Raw genomic sequence first — 14,705 nt, forward strand, 5'->3', positions numbered from 1 at the left:
GATGGTTGATGGATAAGTATTCCATATGAAATATGCTCAATTTGACAATTTGTAAGCCAAAGCTAATTAAATATCTGAATATGATTGTGTCCATTACACCGTGAACATGTTTCATCAAAATATATGTCCGGTCTTTGGGAAAAACCTTGAGCTACAAGTCTAGACTTATGTCTAGTAATTTCATTTTTCTCATTCATTTTCCCTGTAAAAAAACCCATTTAAATCCAACTGGTTTCACATCTTCAAGTGTTTGGACTATAGGCCTAAATACTTGTCATTTTGGAAGTAAAGCTAATTTTGCTTGAATTGTTTATATCTTTGTTTATACTCATCAATCATACGTGCTTCAAAATTATCATCCTTCATGATTTCACTAGCTAGTAGCTACTGCAAACGAGAATATTTCATCAATGATAATCGTTTCACAATTCCATATTTCTCCTGTATAAGCATAGTTCATAAAAATTTCCTCATTCTTCTGCTCTTGTATTCCTTTAGGAATTTTAAAGACCAGGGTCTTTTTAGGGATCATTATATCTTTAGAAGGGGGGTGATTTCTCAATTTGTTTGTTTAGGAGGAACGATGTCTTTTGATTCAATAGACCTACCACCTTTCTAGCATGTAATAGATTCTATCAATTTGGTACAGGAAAATTATTAAGGGGAGGGGGCCTTCATATAGCAATTTCTGCGCCCCCTAAATTAAACGATAAAAACTTGCCTACAAAAGACACATATTTCACTCATGCCATGGAGGAATGACATATTACAAAACATTAAGCATGTTATATGGATGCTAAGCATGAAAGTGGAAAGCCACATTTTGTATAACACCTTACATATTGTTTAAAATTATGCTAAAATTTCTAATAGTCTTACCATTCTAATTAAGAAGTTGGTAAATTTAATTTCACTGAATTTTGTACAATGTATTTGCTCATCTAAATATATATGTCATTTACTTATTCATTACATGTAATTTTCACATTTAAATCTATCATATCATATGGAGCAAAAATCTTATAATAAAAAATAATAAAATAATAAAAAATTGCTAAAGTCTGCCACTAGGTGGACAATATAACACTTCCCAATAAATTTTTATTTATCAATATCAAATACATTTTAATTTTTTAAAATTTATTATATTATTTATAATTACCTTTCTCTTTATAATAAATTTAATATTTTTTTAATAAATAATTTATTAATAATATTAGATCCACGATCAAATCTTATAACTCTCAAATAATAATTTATAATTCATTAACTTACAAAGATGGCCGCGATCTTTTACAAATTAGAGTTCTTGTCAGATTAGATCGGGAATCTAACTTTACTAGTGTGTGTTACTTGCATTGAAGCTAAAATATCGCCGCGTCTTCTGAAATTCCCACGATAATTCTCTATCTCAACTGTTAATGGAAACAATGACGAGAAATTGAAATTGAAATTGAATCAGAAGCAGAGAGGGAAAAAAAAAAAAAGCAGTGAAAATAAAAAAGCAGAAAACAACATCCTACCATTCTAATTCAGTAATTCTTCTCTCTTTCTTTCTCACTTAAATGTTTGTTTCTGTACACTGTTCTTTCGACTGAATCTTCAACTTGCGATTCAACTAAACAACAAGAAGGAATCAACACCACAGAAGAAAGAGAAAGCCGAGATACCCGTCTGGGTTTTAAATAAGTTTTGTATCTTTTATCTTTTTTTTCTTTTTATGAAGGTGAAAAAACAGAGTTCAAGAAATGGGGATATTGTATGAAGATGTTGTAGTGATAAGACAAGCCGAGAAGCCGGGTGACTCCATTGTTATTACAGTTAACTGTCCCGACAAGACTGGTTTGGGGTGTGATTTGTGCAGGATTATCTTGCTTTTTGGGTTGAGCATCTGCAGAGGAGGTATGCTTTTTTTCTTCTTCATTTTTATGGAGGCTGGTTGGTAACGTTACCGGAACAGTACCATAGTGTTTTTGTTGTTGGGATTTTCTTCTTCTTTTTTTTATTATTTTTAGGGTGGGATCTATGATTTGGAGGTAATAAAATAATGGGTTGTAGTTTGTTTTGGTTTTTTGTTGAATTTTGAAAGTTGTTAGTTTAGAACCTGATTCTTTCGGCAATGCTGGAGATTGGTACTTTAGGTACAGTATTTTGTTCTAGTTTTTACTTTTTTTTTTTTTTTTTTTTTAACAGTCTTGGAGATCTAATTGAAGCATGAAGTTAGTTGTTTTGAGGTCATTGTGAGAATGGTTGACCAAAATAAGACATAAAGTTAGTTTTTTGGGAGGAAAAAAAAAGGAATAATTTTGCTTTAATTTTTCAAGTTTTAGTTGGATATATTGTTATTAATAAAATTTAGGTTTTATTTGAATATATTAGTGAATATGTTGTGTTGGTTTTTTTTGTTCTGTGAAGATGCCTCAACTGATGGTAAATGGTGCTACTTGGTGTTTTGGGTGGTGGGGAAACCATCCACAAGGTGGAGTTTGTTGAAGAAGAGGCTTTTGGAGGTCTGTCCTTCACATTTTTCGACCTCTGGAATCTACTCTTACAGGTTGGAAAATCAGCCACCGAAGCCTCCGGATGTGTTTCTTTTGAAATTCTGGTGTTCTTCAGACAGGAAAGGACTGTTACATGGTAGCCTTTCTTTTCCCATAAAATTTTTTATCGTCTTGACGAAATGTTTTGCCATATTCAAAAGGGTCAGCCTTGGGTTCTATAATTTTATATCTCGTTATTAGACTTTGTGCTGGTCATCTTTTGGAATTTTCTGGAAAATTATACAGAATCTTTGTATGGGTTCTTTGCTTACTGATTTTATCTTTGAAAAAATAATTGTATTTATTTGACTTTTTGAACAAGGTCCTTAAAGTTTTTTTTTTTTTTTTTAAATTTATTTGTTATTTTTAAATGACGCAAAAAGTGATTGCAGTATGAGTGGGAATGATGAGTGTGGTCTTAATCTATACTTGGGCATTTAGGGAAGTTCCAAGAGGAAGTTGATCCATTGGGATTTATAACTAAGTCTGGCAGTTGTACTATTTACATGTGCACATGCCATGTTTGACAAATTTGATAATTCGTTCAAGAATTTTGTGTGCTGGAGCCTATGTGACTGAACGTACTGAGAACTTATTGACAGGTTTCCAATAACTTAGCTATTTTCATAGTTAGCGAACCTAGTCGGTAATTTTCTGAGAATGATATGATTGTCATTTCGTTATTTCTTATCCAAAAATGAAAAAGTTTTGTGAAAGAATGTAAAGATGTTTTAAAAGAGCAACACTACAAGATGTTGCCCTTTTCGTTTATTGAATGTTTCAGTTTTGAGCACCTGTATTGTTAATTAGCTATCATGGAGCAGCTACATTATTCAATTAACTTCTTTTTTTGTTTGTCTTTTCCTTCCTTGTAGATGTAACTGAGGTTCTTTGTGAGCTAGAGCTTACAATAAAGAGGGTAAAAGTATCCACTACCCCAGATGGCAAAGTAATGGACCTCTTTTTCGTCACTGATACCAGGTTTGCTGTTCTTGGAAACTTTTGCTTTAACTTTAGTGCTAAACTTTTATCTTCTTTGTCTTTTTTTTTTTTTTTTGGTTCGTTTGTTTAATTCTTATAGACTTTTGATTGTTCGGTGTAAGAAAGAAAAAGAAAAGATAATTTGGAATCTCAAAGCAAAATTGACCTTCTAAAGTGCTTTGTAAGAACTCAAATTCTCTTCATTCTTCTCGTATGTTAACCAAAATGAGAGCTTTTGAGCTTGGAGCTATCAACTAGGAATAAAGAGATAATCCTTGACTTGTGAAATTGGCTAAAGTAATTGATGTAACAAACGCCTTATGGAATTAGGTATGCTTCACGTCATTTTGAATAAGATAAGGTTACAATAAATTATTCTTAGTTGGACATATGTTTATTGCCCACCAACCATTATCATATCATCTTTGTGCTGCTGATTCAGATTCTGCATTCAATCATTCACTCCAAAAGGGCACCAAAAACAAAAACTTGAAGTTGGTGATACTGTGAAAGTCTTAATTTTTTTTTTTAATGGTCAATGAAGTGGAGCACTGCTCTAAGATTTCCATGTATCTTTTGATTTGACCATGTGACTGCTGAGGTTTCCTAATTGCTTTCTATGGGTGGTTATCTGTGTACATGAGCAACTGCATTAGAATGTTAATAATGTGGCAGGCTTCTTATCCACAATAATACTACACATCCTAAGTGCAATCCCAATTTTGACCAGTAAATGAAGTGATGATTTGGTAAATGATATGGGAATGTCAACTAAGGTGATGCATCACTTGGGGTGTGAATTTTTTCAGATATTTCTTGGGATATGTAGTTTTACTCTTTTATCCACTATTATTAAACTTTTTCTACTAGTTTCACATTTAAGTGATTCCTAAAGGATGCTAGTATTGACTATTTTCTTAGTGATGTGTAAAAGAGTAGATTGGTAATTGACAGATGGGTTCCCAAGCGAAGATATATGAATATATCTTGGTTTAGTTGATTCTATTTGTTCTTCACTCTGAAAAAGCTTGTATTGGTCACTTTCAGTTGACATAAGGGAATTTGGGTCATTTATCCTTGCATTTGCAGTTAAGCACAAGATTAGATTGAGATCAAGCATCTTTATCATTTCTTGTTTGCAATTAAAAAGGAATGCTCAATGTTTATTTGTGAATGTCTGAAATTCTATTATAAATGCTTTAACTTCTGGAGCCGTGACCGTGAACTTCCAAAGAATTGTTTAAATGGCTGCAAAATTTATTATAGCTCTGTTATTGAGTGTGTGCAATTGAGGTGGGAGAGACATGCTTTATTTTTCAGCAACTAATTGATATAATCGTGTGTTTTCATCAGGGAGCTTCTTCATACTAGAAAAAGGCAGGAAGAAACTGTTCATCATTTGCAAACTGTGTTAGGGAATACCTTAATAAGTTGTGAGATCGAATTGGCTGGCCCAGATGTAACTGCATGCTCCCAGGTTTCCTCATTTCTTCCTTCTGCAATCACAGGAGACATGTTCAATTTGGAGCTGCCTGTGGGACCCCCTAGTGGATTTCTTGGTTCAACTCCTCTATCCATTGCCGTGGACAACACCTTAAGCCCTTCTCACACTCTTGTTCAAATCCACTGCCAGGATCACAAGGGTCTCATTTACGATATGATGAGAACCCTAAAGGACTACAATATCCAGGTACTATTTAATTTGAGCCATTTAACTTCTCATTGAGTCAGATTCGTTTCATTATTGAGTGTCATTCATACTTAACTCTGGAAAATTGTTTATGTTATATGGCAGCTTTCTTATGGACGATTTTTTGCCAACCCAAAAGGCAACTGTGAGTTAGACTTGTTCATAATGCAAGCAGATGGGAAGAAGATAATGGACCCAAACAAACAAAATGCATTGTGCTCTCGTCTGAGGATGGAGCTTCTGCACCCTCTTAGAGTTGCTGTGGTGAGCCGGGGCCCTGATACAGAGCTGCTAGTAGCAAATCCTGTTGAATTGTCTGGCAGGGGTCGACCTCTTGTTTTCCACGATATCACACTAGCTCTCAAGATTCTCAACATTTGCATCTTTTCGGTATTAGCCCTTTGTCAACTTTTAATTTCCATAAAAGAATGTTATTGAAATTAATCTAATGCGTAATACTATCATCTTCTTTTGTCCTTTGATGCCTTAGGTCGAGATAGGGAGACGCATGATCCACGACCGGGAATGGGAAGTGTATAGAATCTTGCTTGACGAAGCGGATGGCAATTCTGAGCCAAGGAACAAGATCCAAGATCATGTAAGAAAAATCTTGATGGGTTGGGAATAGAGTTAAGGTTTTTTTCTCTCTTCAGCATCATTGTACAGCATAATTTCTTTAGCCATTTTAGTTTCTACTACAGTTGACAACAGTTAGGACTAACCAGGTACCACAATGTAAATGATGAAATGTCTTATGAGAAATGATCATTATTAAGTTTGTTTCTCCCTCTTTAATTTAATTGTAATACAAAATTACTCCCAAATTTTATCTGCATTCAATTTGCTGGTCCAAGCAATTACATGTTGTCCATTAGATTTGGGCTCTAAAATTGGATCTGTGGCCCTATTTGTTCAAGCCCGATTTGAGTACCTGCTAAATAAACCGATGCTTATTTTGAAATATACCCACTGTGTGTGTGGAAACAATTGAGAATTTATGAAGAGTTTCAACCTTGAACCTAATGTCAATTAATTTCATATTCGTTTATGGGGAGTAGTTTTTAACCCCACCATTTTTATCGTTAGCCCCCATCTTCTATATTAAATAAGGGTATTTGGAAAAACTACTAACCATGATTCTTATATATATTAAAAAATTAGTAGGAAGGATTCATAAATATGTTTATGATTTTGTTCAAGATTTGAAATCTTTTATTGTCTCATGTTTCTATAAAGTTAACTCTAAAAACGCTTAAAAAAGAAAAACTAACATAAATATCTTATTTAATTTAAGTTCTAGTAATTTTTTTGTTATATTAAAAGTTTTCCATTTAAACAATATAATTGATGATAGTTTTCCAAAACAGTAAACGACTTTTTCCCACCCAAGGTTTGCCTTAATGACCTTTTTACACCTAAAAAGTTTCAAAATATTACTTTCCTATCCAAAGTTTATATTCTGTTAGTATCCAAAATACATTTCACTTTCTCAGTCGGCGTTTGACGAGTTACTAGGAATCAGGGTAAGAGGGGTTTTGTAAATTAGAAGCCTGTGGATCGAATGGTAGTGACTGATTGAATGTTTGCTGTAAGAAATTAGCTAAGAACAAGAAACTCTAGCTTTGTAGTGGCCAACAATCGGTGAGCAATCAAGTACGGGAGTGTTTTGTAAAGAAGAGACCAGAGGTTCAAATGGTGATGACATAGAGAATTTTCATGTCAGAATCGGGTTTGGGTATTAACATAATATAAACTTTGGGTGAGAAAGTGGTATTTTGAAACTTTTTAAGTGGAAACTTCAGTAAGGCAAGCCTTGGGTGGGAAGAGTTCTTTTACTCTTTTACAAAACATAAAACTTAAAAAAAGAAAATGATGATGATGAAGAATGAGAAATAAATTGATAAAGAATTTTCCGAATGAAGATATAAAAAAAAAAAAAGTAATCGTGTTTGCCTTAGATTAGAAGGATATAAGGTATATTTTAATTTTTTTATAATTGTAAATATAAAGCTTTGAAATAATTGTAAAGGGCGAAATATATATATATATATCTATATATATATATATATTAATATATATATATATAATATATATAATATATATATATATATATATATATGTTGTGTGTGTTGTGTGTGTGTGTGTGTTTTTTTTTTTTTTTTTCAATTATAACAATATATCTCATTCAAAGTGAAAGATAAAAAGAGCCCCACATAACACCTGAGTTGGCAGCCCCCACCAGAATTGTTGCAAGATAATTTCGACTAGAACTAAGAAACAAGGAATGACAGTTACAAATGGAGGAATGGTCATGGAACGGTTGTTCCTTGGACGAGGAATGGTCATTTCTCATGGAATAGCCATTTCATCTCCCAGGAACGGCCATTCCTCATGGAATAGCCATTCCTTCATATGGAATGACCATTCCACTTAGAAGAATGACCATTCTATGATGGAATTGATAATATGATGAATGGTCGTTCATCCCTAAGAAACGACCGTTCATGTTTAGTCAAAACCGTGAGTTGACGTGATAATGTGAGTTAATACATCGGGTTTGTAAGAGAAAATTTGTGAGATTCGTTTGTCAGTTTAGTATACCCAAAATCATTTCCTTTATTGACGTCAAATCAATAAATTCAAACTTTAATTAGTTTTAGTTTTGAGAAAATGAGTGTACTTAAAAAAGAAATGCCAACATTTTGGAATTCAAAGAAATTGGATTGATATTTTAATTAAAAAAATTATTATTCTAATAACATGATTTTCTTTTTAATTGCATTAATGATATTTTAAGAAACAATAAAAATGGGTCACAACCCAATCTTATAAATTTTTTCTCACAACTTCGACGTAACAGTATACAAATGGTCAACTTACAATCTGACAAATGAGATCTATTTTTTGATAGATAGGACCCATTACGAGCTGTTACGTCGGGATTGTGAGAGAAAGTTTGTGAGATTAGATTGTAAATGTAATATAGCACTTTAACAAATAACGAAATAGTATTTAATTATTAAATAAATATTAGTTTTTTTTTTTTTTTAATTTTCAATATTAGAGAAAAGTCTTCGAAAGGAGTTCCACAAATCAAGTTAACACAAAAATGGAAGGGTTTGTCACTGCCATAGATAAAGCCTTATTTTTCTTTGATCAACATTTTGTAACAGGAAAATAATACAGTTACCGAAGGATGTGTACCAAATGCGTGCATCGAATAGTGTGACGAAATCATGATCACCGATTAATTATGAATTAATATTAATCGATTGTTAGGATTACGTCACGTCATTTGGTATAAAAATTCGATGTGCATCATTCGGTAACTTCATTATTACTCTTTGTAACAATATAAGTACCAACCTGGTGGAGATCGTATTGCAAGTGATAGGTATGGTGGTTCAGATCGCTACCCTCATAATGGTTATGGCAAGGACAGAGAAATTGGGAAAGTGAGTGTACTTGAAAAAGAAATGCCAACATTTTGAAATTCTCTTTGAAAATTAAGAGAAATTGGATTGATATTTTAATTAAAAAAAATTATTATTCTAATAACATCGATTTTCTTTTTAATTGCATTAATGATATTTTAAGAAACAATAAAAATGAGTAACAATCCAATCTTACAAACTTTCTTTCACAACTCCAACGTAACAATATGCAATTGTTTAACTCGTAATTTGACAAACAAGATATATTTTTGGATAGGCAGAACTCATTATCAATTGTCACGTTGAGATTATGAGAGACTATTTATGAGATTAGGTTATAAGTGTAATATAATGCTTTAACAAATAATGAAATATATTTAATTATAAAATAAATATTAGTTTTTTTTTTTTTTTTTTTTTTTAATTTTCAATATTAGAGAAAAGTCTTCGAAAGAGTTCCACAAATCAAGTTAACACAACACATCTCGAAATTGTTCTTCTAACATGTGTTGTTGGGAGGCCCACGTGTTCTGTTGGCCTTTGCTTAAACGGTCGTTAACAGTTTGTTGGTTTCCTATGTGGAACCCACTTCACCTTCTTCCCTCCAATCCCACCGGAGATCCCTCCGAATCTTCCCCTCCTTCACATCCTTTCCTTCTCAATCCTCCCATTTTCACTTTGTACATATTAAATTGTCTCAACTCTTTGCTGTGTAGAACGCAAAAACAAAAACAGCTTGTAGTGGACTAGCTAATAGATCCTTCAAATATTCTTATTATGTCTTCTTTTTGTGTACATAAAACCTGAAAATTGAAACACAAAAACAAGAGAACAGAAACAAAAATGAGATCTTTGAATTCGCGGTTTGTGCTTATAGACATTAACAGTTCATGGCACGCAGCCAACAAGATGATTCCAATCTCAACTATGAGTTACCTCAACACCTCAATCTCGTCGTCATTTCGTCGAACGCGTCGTGGCCGTAAAACAATCTTTTCTCAGAACTCACCACCGCCGTCGATTCAGTCACCGAGCTTCAGACGGCCGAGCGATCGGGTCGCGTCTAGAAATGGGTTGGTGGCGGATTCTCAAAACTCGGATTCGACTTCGAGGTCCGTGGGAGATAATGAGCTGGAGTTGTTTATTGAATTGTTGCCATTGAAAATGAGAAGGGGTTTGTGTATGCATAAGGATCTTGGTGAGTTGATTGAGGTGGTGATGGACTTGGGAAGAAAGCCTCTTGCTCGGTTCCCTTCTGGGGATTGGGTGATCTCAGAACAAGTTGTGAAGCATGAAGATTTAATGCATGCAATATCTAAGGTGATATAAATATAATTTAAATTGCATTTGATTGTATGAGTTCATAGTCATTGTGACAGATCATGTTATATAAGTAGAGTTACTTAACAGTTAACATAGTGGGAGAATTAAAATGAAATAGCTTTTGCCTATTCAAATAGTTTATTGAGTTTTGATTGTAGTAGGTTTTATTTGAAGCTATTTTGTTGTACCACAGAAAGTGGATGGTCAATTCTGTTTTGTATGTGATTGCAGTATTTTAATGTTTAAAAAGTGTTGTCCTGTTATAACGTGTAAAAAAATATTCAGATCTTATCCCTTTTAAGTGTTATGTGATGTAATTGCCTTTTTATATGTATATATTCTAAGTTATTGGAGAATGGTTAATCTTGGTCTTTCTTGTGATTGGATTTGCTGAGTAGGGAGTATTGATTGATACACATACACTATATAATATTTTGTCAGTAAGGACTGTTTGAAATCTGTATTCTGGTGCTGGAATTGGGATGTTTGTGGAAAGGTGGATTCATGTTAAGTTACTTGATCTTAGTAGGTTGGAGATTTCGCAGACGATAACCGCTCGGGTATTGATAGATCTTTACATCGAATAAGTGCAATTCGAAACCGTAAAATGCAAATCATTGGTCTCACTTGTCGGGTGGGTCGAGCAGTATCTGGAAGTGCTGAGATCCTGCGGGACTTGGTCGAAGGGGGAGGATCCATCTTGGTCATAGGTCCTCCCGGAGTTGGTAAAACAACCTTTATCAGGTATCAGATTTTGCATATTGTAAAATGAGCAACCAAACTAAGCTTCATGTTTGTAACTATTTATTGTCCAAAGCCAGTCCTTTTATTCCATAATCTATGAGCTTGTGATTCTGTATTTTGTGTTTGTTATTTGTTTGATGTCACATTTTTTAAGAGCTTAAAAGAATTTTCCCTCCTTTGGTTTAAAGGTTCTTGCTTGATTCTTTTTCAATTTTGAGAAGATGCATGCTTCATGGTCTTTTTCCAAAATATTCTATTGAAGTTTTGGACTATGAAGAAAGAACAAATGAGAAAATTGATGATAGTTTAATCATTCACCTGTTTTCATATTACACAGTGTTAATAAAGTTGAAGAGTCTTTATTTGAGCAGAGAAATAGCTAGAATGTTGGCAGATGAGCACATGAAGCGCGTTGTCATTGTAGATACATCAAATGAGATTGGAGGTGATGGAGATGTACCTCATGCAGGAATCGGTCGTGCAAGAAGGATGCAAGTTCCTAATGTTAATATGCAGCATAATGTGAGAGTTGAACTGGATTCTCAGAATTCCTTTCGCTACAATATTCATGTGGATTAGCCTCAGATGTTCTTTTTCATTAACTATTAATTCTAATAAGCTCTTGTTTCATTTCAGGTTATGATTGAAGCAGTTGAAAATCATATGCCTGAGACCATCATAATTGATGAAATAGGAACAGAGCTTGAAGCATTAGCTGCCAGCACTATTGCGCAACGAGGAGTCCAGCTAGTTGGAACAGCGCATGGAATGACTATAGAGAGCATAATTAAGAATCCTTCTCTCCAGAACCTTGTTGGGGGCATAGAGGTGAAGGCACCCTTTCTCTTTCAATATAATTTTGCCTCCAACACATATATGTATTTATGTGGACTGTTGTATGTGTGTTTATTGATTACTTTTATCTAGTTAAATATAGTCTAGACAGATAGTGTCTTATTTAAGTCTTTCTCTAATGGTAATATTTCAATTAATTAAATCTAGTTCTTCTTAACATAGAGTGTAACTCTTGGTGACGAGGAAGCAAAGAAAAGGAAAGTACAGAAGACAATTCTTGAAAGGAAAGGGCCTTCTACTTTTACATGTGCTGTTGAATTGATATCTAGGACTGAATGTCGTGTTCATCACAGATTAGATGCAACGGTAGATGCTATACTGGCAGGTATTTTTCATTTTCTATTTCTTTCAAAATATTCTTGTGTAACAAGGGTCCATGTACTTATATTATAGTTGCAAATTAGGAAAACAGTTATATTATATATAAGCTTTTCCGGGTGATAGGGAAATCTCCTCTCTTTGAGGTTCGCAAAATGGATGCTGAAAATGATGATCCTCTGAAGTTTACTCCCATATTTAGAGAGAGCTATCTAGAAGAATCTGAACTGACTATAAATGAAGACAAAAGTTCTGAAGTGGAATCTGATGAAGAAGATGAAGATTATTCTCCGATTCACTTCAAGAAACAGAATGCTAAGAAATCTTTGATCAAGAGGAGCTTGCCAGTATGCGTCTATACATATAAGGTAAACTATTGAAGTTTCCATTTCGATTTATTCTTTTCCAAATTTACTCCACATAGCAGATAGTCAAGGTTTATTGTTGTAATATCTAAACTAAACTGTTATAAGTACTACAGTTGTTTTATATTCAGTCATCTCTGAAAATATTATAACGCTATATCTGTTACATTGAATGTGTTTTAGATCTTAGAAGCCGATCTACTACAAGTAGCAAAAGTAATGGGGCTAGAGGACGAGATTGATGTCACTGATGACATTGGAACAGCAGATGCAATTCTTGCATCCAGTACCGAAATGAAGCAGAACCCATGGATCCGTGGAGTTGCTAAATTCCACCAATTGCCGATATTTGTTATCAAGGTATCTCTCAATTTCCTCCCCAAATGGGACAAATGTAGTTAAGGAGATGGTTCTTAAAACCATGTGGCTATAATTATAAACTTCAGATGATGAAATGTGGCACCATGAATTATATTTTATTAAGCTCCAGATGCTATCCATAAGGTTGTGACAAGATCTTTTGGGGTTGTAAGAATGGTATTTATGTAGATTTGTTATATGATGAAAATGTTTTCTTCCTTCTCTTGCAGTCAAATGCCATGGCACAAATGGTCAAGGCAGTTCGTATGATTCTCGGGATGGAATCATTTGGCTCAAAATCAAAACAGACCCTCAAAGGTTCCTTTGACATTGAAATTGAAGATGATGCACCAAAAAGAAAACCCACCTTGGAAGAGATTGATGCCTTGGAGGTGCAACTCCTCTCTTCATTTGCATTTTGTTTTGAGTTACATTAATATACAAAAAGAAAAAGAATTTATTAAGCATATTTTCCACTGGATGGCCACGGCAAGACTCCAAAAGAGTATTTTGTTATATTCAGCTTGACATGGATATTCGTCGTATTGAATTCTCTCACTGTTTTTCTATAGGAGGTACGCCTAGCAATTGAATATATTGTAATTCCTGGAGGGGAGCCAGTGGAGCTTCTCCCACGACGCTCTGAAATAGTTGCGCGGCAGCTTGAGCTTGTGAAGAGCTATCATTTGGCCGCAGAAAATTCAGGTACAGAATTGAATCCTAGGTTGCAGATTCTTCCACTGAGATTAAACAAGAAGTTTTCTTCTAAATCTTCCAAATCTGGTTCAACTTTACAAAAGGAAACATCCCAAAAATCACTAACCAGCAGTGATGGAGGTGCCAGTGTCACCAGGCTGCCACTCTTGCCTGAATAATTCAACCATCTCTTCAAATGCAACATATGTCAATCTTTTGGTTGATACATACACCGATTCATGTACATAATGTAATTATTTAACCTTGTGAAATACTGTGATAACAATTTGTTGTCATTTCGTCTCCATTTTAAGGAATGAAAACTTTAACACAAGTGTTCACTCTTAAAAAAAAGAAAAAAAAAAAAAAAAATGTCAGCTTTGTAGTTTTTCTTACAAGAATATTATGCCATTTTATACAACGATCTTTAATAAATATAGGGAGATTATCAGTTAGGGTACAAAGTTTCCGCAAACAAAAGTTTCAAATCATTCCATTAAGCAACAATTAAGGGTGCGTTTGGTTCAGAGAATGTTGGATTACTGTAATCTTATATTACCTTGAAGATTTTTGAGAATCTTTAAGAAATGTGTTTGGATAGTTAGAATAAATTGGTAGGTATGTTATATTAATATATTTGGTTAGGAGGAAAAAATTGGTGGGTATGTTATTTAAATTAGTAAATTGCTCTATTTTTAAATATTAATATAATATTATTTTTATTATTAATTTTTAAATAATTTATTTTAACCCCCAATATTTCAAATTTAGTTAAAACACCTTCGCTTATATAAAACTTTAATTTATAACAAACTTACCCCAACCACCCTGTCACCACGGGAAGTCGCTGTGAGCAGTCCATCGTGACCGGGAGGCCTCGATATGGCCATTTTTGACCATATTGATGGCCGAAAAGGCCATATCGGAAGCAGATCTGGCTAGAAATGGTCAGATATTGATGGGTCTGACCTTTAACAACCAGACCCTTGGCCTTTATCGGCCAGATCTGGGCGAGATATGGCCGTTAAAGGCCACATATCTGGCCGCTAAAGGCCAAGGGTGTGGCCGTTAACGGCTAGATCTACTCCTGATATGGCCTTTTCAACCATCAATATGGCCAAAAATGGACATATCGGGGCCTCCTGGTCACGATGGTCTGCTCACGGCAACTCCAGGCGACTTCCTGCGGCGACCGGTGATGGTTTGGCTGGCAGCAGGCGGCAATAGGTGGGTAGGGGTGGTGGCTTGGGTAAGCTTAAATTTGTTTTGATTTCAAGGGTAATTATGTCCAAAAAGTTAATTCATTGGGGTGAAATGGTAAAAGCAAGATTCATGTAAATAAATTTAAAAATAAGGGCATTATTGTCCTAAAATTTTATTAATAAGAGATAGAATTGTA

General features: G+C 34.0%; 2 protein-coding genes across 3 annotated transcripts; both read left to right on the forward strand.

The window, feature by feature from the left end:
- The first annotated feature begins 1,616 nt into the window (after positions 1 to 1,616).
- Positions 1,617 to 6,059, forward strand: LOC116115308 (ACT domain-containing protein ACR10-like). Its single transcript, XM_031401462.1, has 6 exons — positions 1,617 to 1,902; positions 2,416 to 2,637; positions 3,416 to 3,521; positions 4,875 to 5,211; positions 5,317 to 5,601; positions 5,702 to 6,059. The coding sequence occupies exons 1-6, from the start codon at positions 1,749 to 1,751 to the stop codon at positions 5,837 to 5,839; spliced, it is 1,242 nt and encodes a 413-aa protein (XP_031257322.1). The 5' UTR covers positions 1,617 to 1,748; the 3' UTR covers positions 5,840 to 6,059.
- Positions 6,060 to 9,407: 3,348 nt separating this feature from the next.
- Positions 9,408 to 13,640, forward strand: LOC116115339 (uncharacterized protein ycf45-like). Of its 2 annotated transcripts, none has more exons than XM_031401498.1 (9): positions 9,408 to 9,965; positions 10,498 to 10,712; positions 11,084 to 11,234; positions 11,349 to 11,540; positions 11,730 to 11,892; positions 12,012 to 12,253; positions 12,434 to 12,610; positions 12,841 to 13,002; positions 13,183 to 13,640. In XM_031401498.1, exons 1-9 carry the CDS (start codon positions 9,489 to 9,491, stop codon positions 13,483 to 13,485), a joined length of 2,082 nt encoding a protein of 693 aa, XP_031257358.1. In that variant the 5' UTR covers positions 9,408 to 9,488; the 3' UTR covers positions 13,486 to 13,640. The 2 variants fall into 2 exon arrangements, with proteins under 2 accessions (XP_031257358.1, XP_031257359.1); XM_031401499.1 differs by having other exon boundaries at positions 9,845 to 9,965; positions 10,495 to 10,712.
- Positions 13,641 to 14,705: the final 1,065 nt, after the last annotated feature.

This window comes from Pistacia vera, unplaced genomic scaffold (assembly GCF_008641045.1).
Source record: "Pistacia vera cultivar Batoury unplaced genomic scaffold, PisVer_v2 Contig737, whole genome shotgun sequence".
In the NCBI taxonomy this organism is placed as follows: Eukaryota; Viridiplantae; Streptophyta; class Magnoliopsida; order Sapindales; family Anacardiaceae; genus Pistacia; species Pistacia vera.

Coding starts and splice junctions, on each gene's coding strand:
- LOC116115308 (XM_031401462.1), top strand. CDS start 1,749: ATGGGGATATTGTATGAAGATGTTGTAGTGATAAGACAAGCCGAGAAG. Junction 1,903..2,415: donor GTTGAGCATCTGCAGAGGAG/GTATGCTTTTTT, acceptor TGTTCTGTGAAG/ATGCCTCAACTGATGGTAAA. Junction 5,602..5,701: donor TCAACATTTGCATCTTTTCG/GTATTAGCCCTT, acceptor TTGATGCCTTAG/GTCGAGATAGGGAGACGCAT.
- LOC116115339 (XM_031401498.1), top strand. CDS start 9,489: ATGAGATCTTTGAATTCGCGGTTTGTGCTTATAGACATTAACAGTTCA. Junction 10,713..11,083: donor GGTAAAACAACCTTTATCAG/GTATCAGATTTT, acceptor TTATTTGAGCAG/AGAAATAGCTAGAATGTTGG. Junction 11,893..12,011: donor GGTAGATGCTATACTGGCAG/GTATTTTTCATT, acceptor TCCGGGTGATAG/GGAAATCTCCTCTCTTTGAG.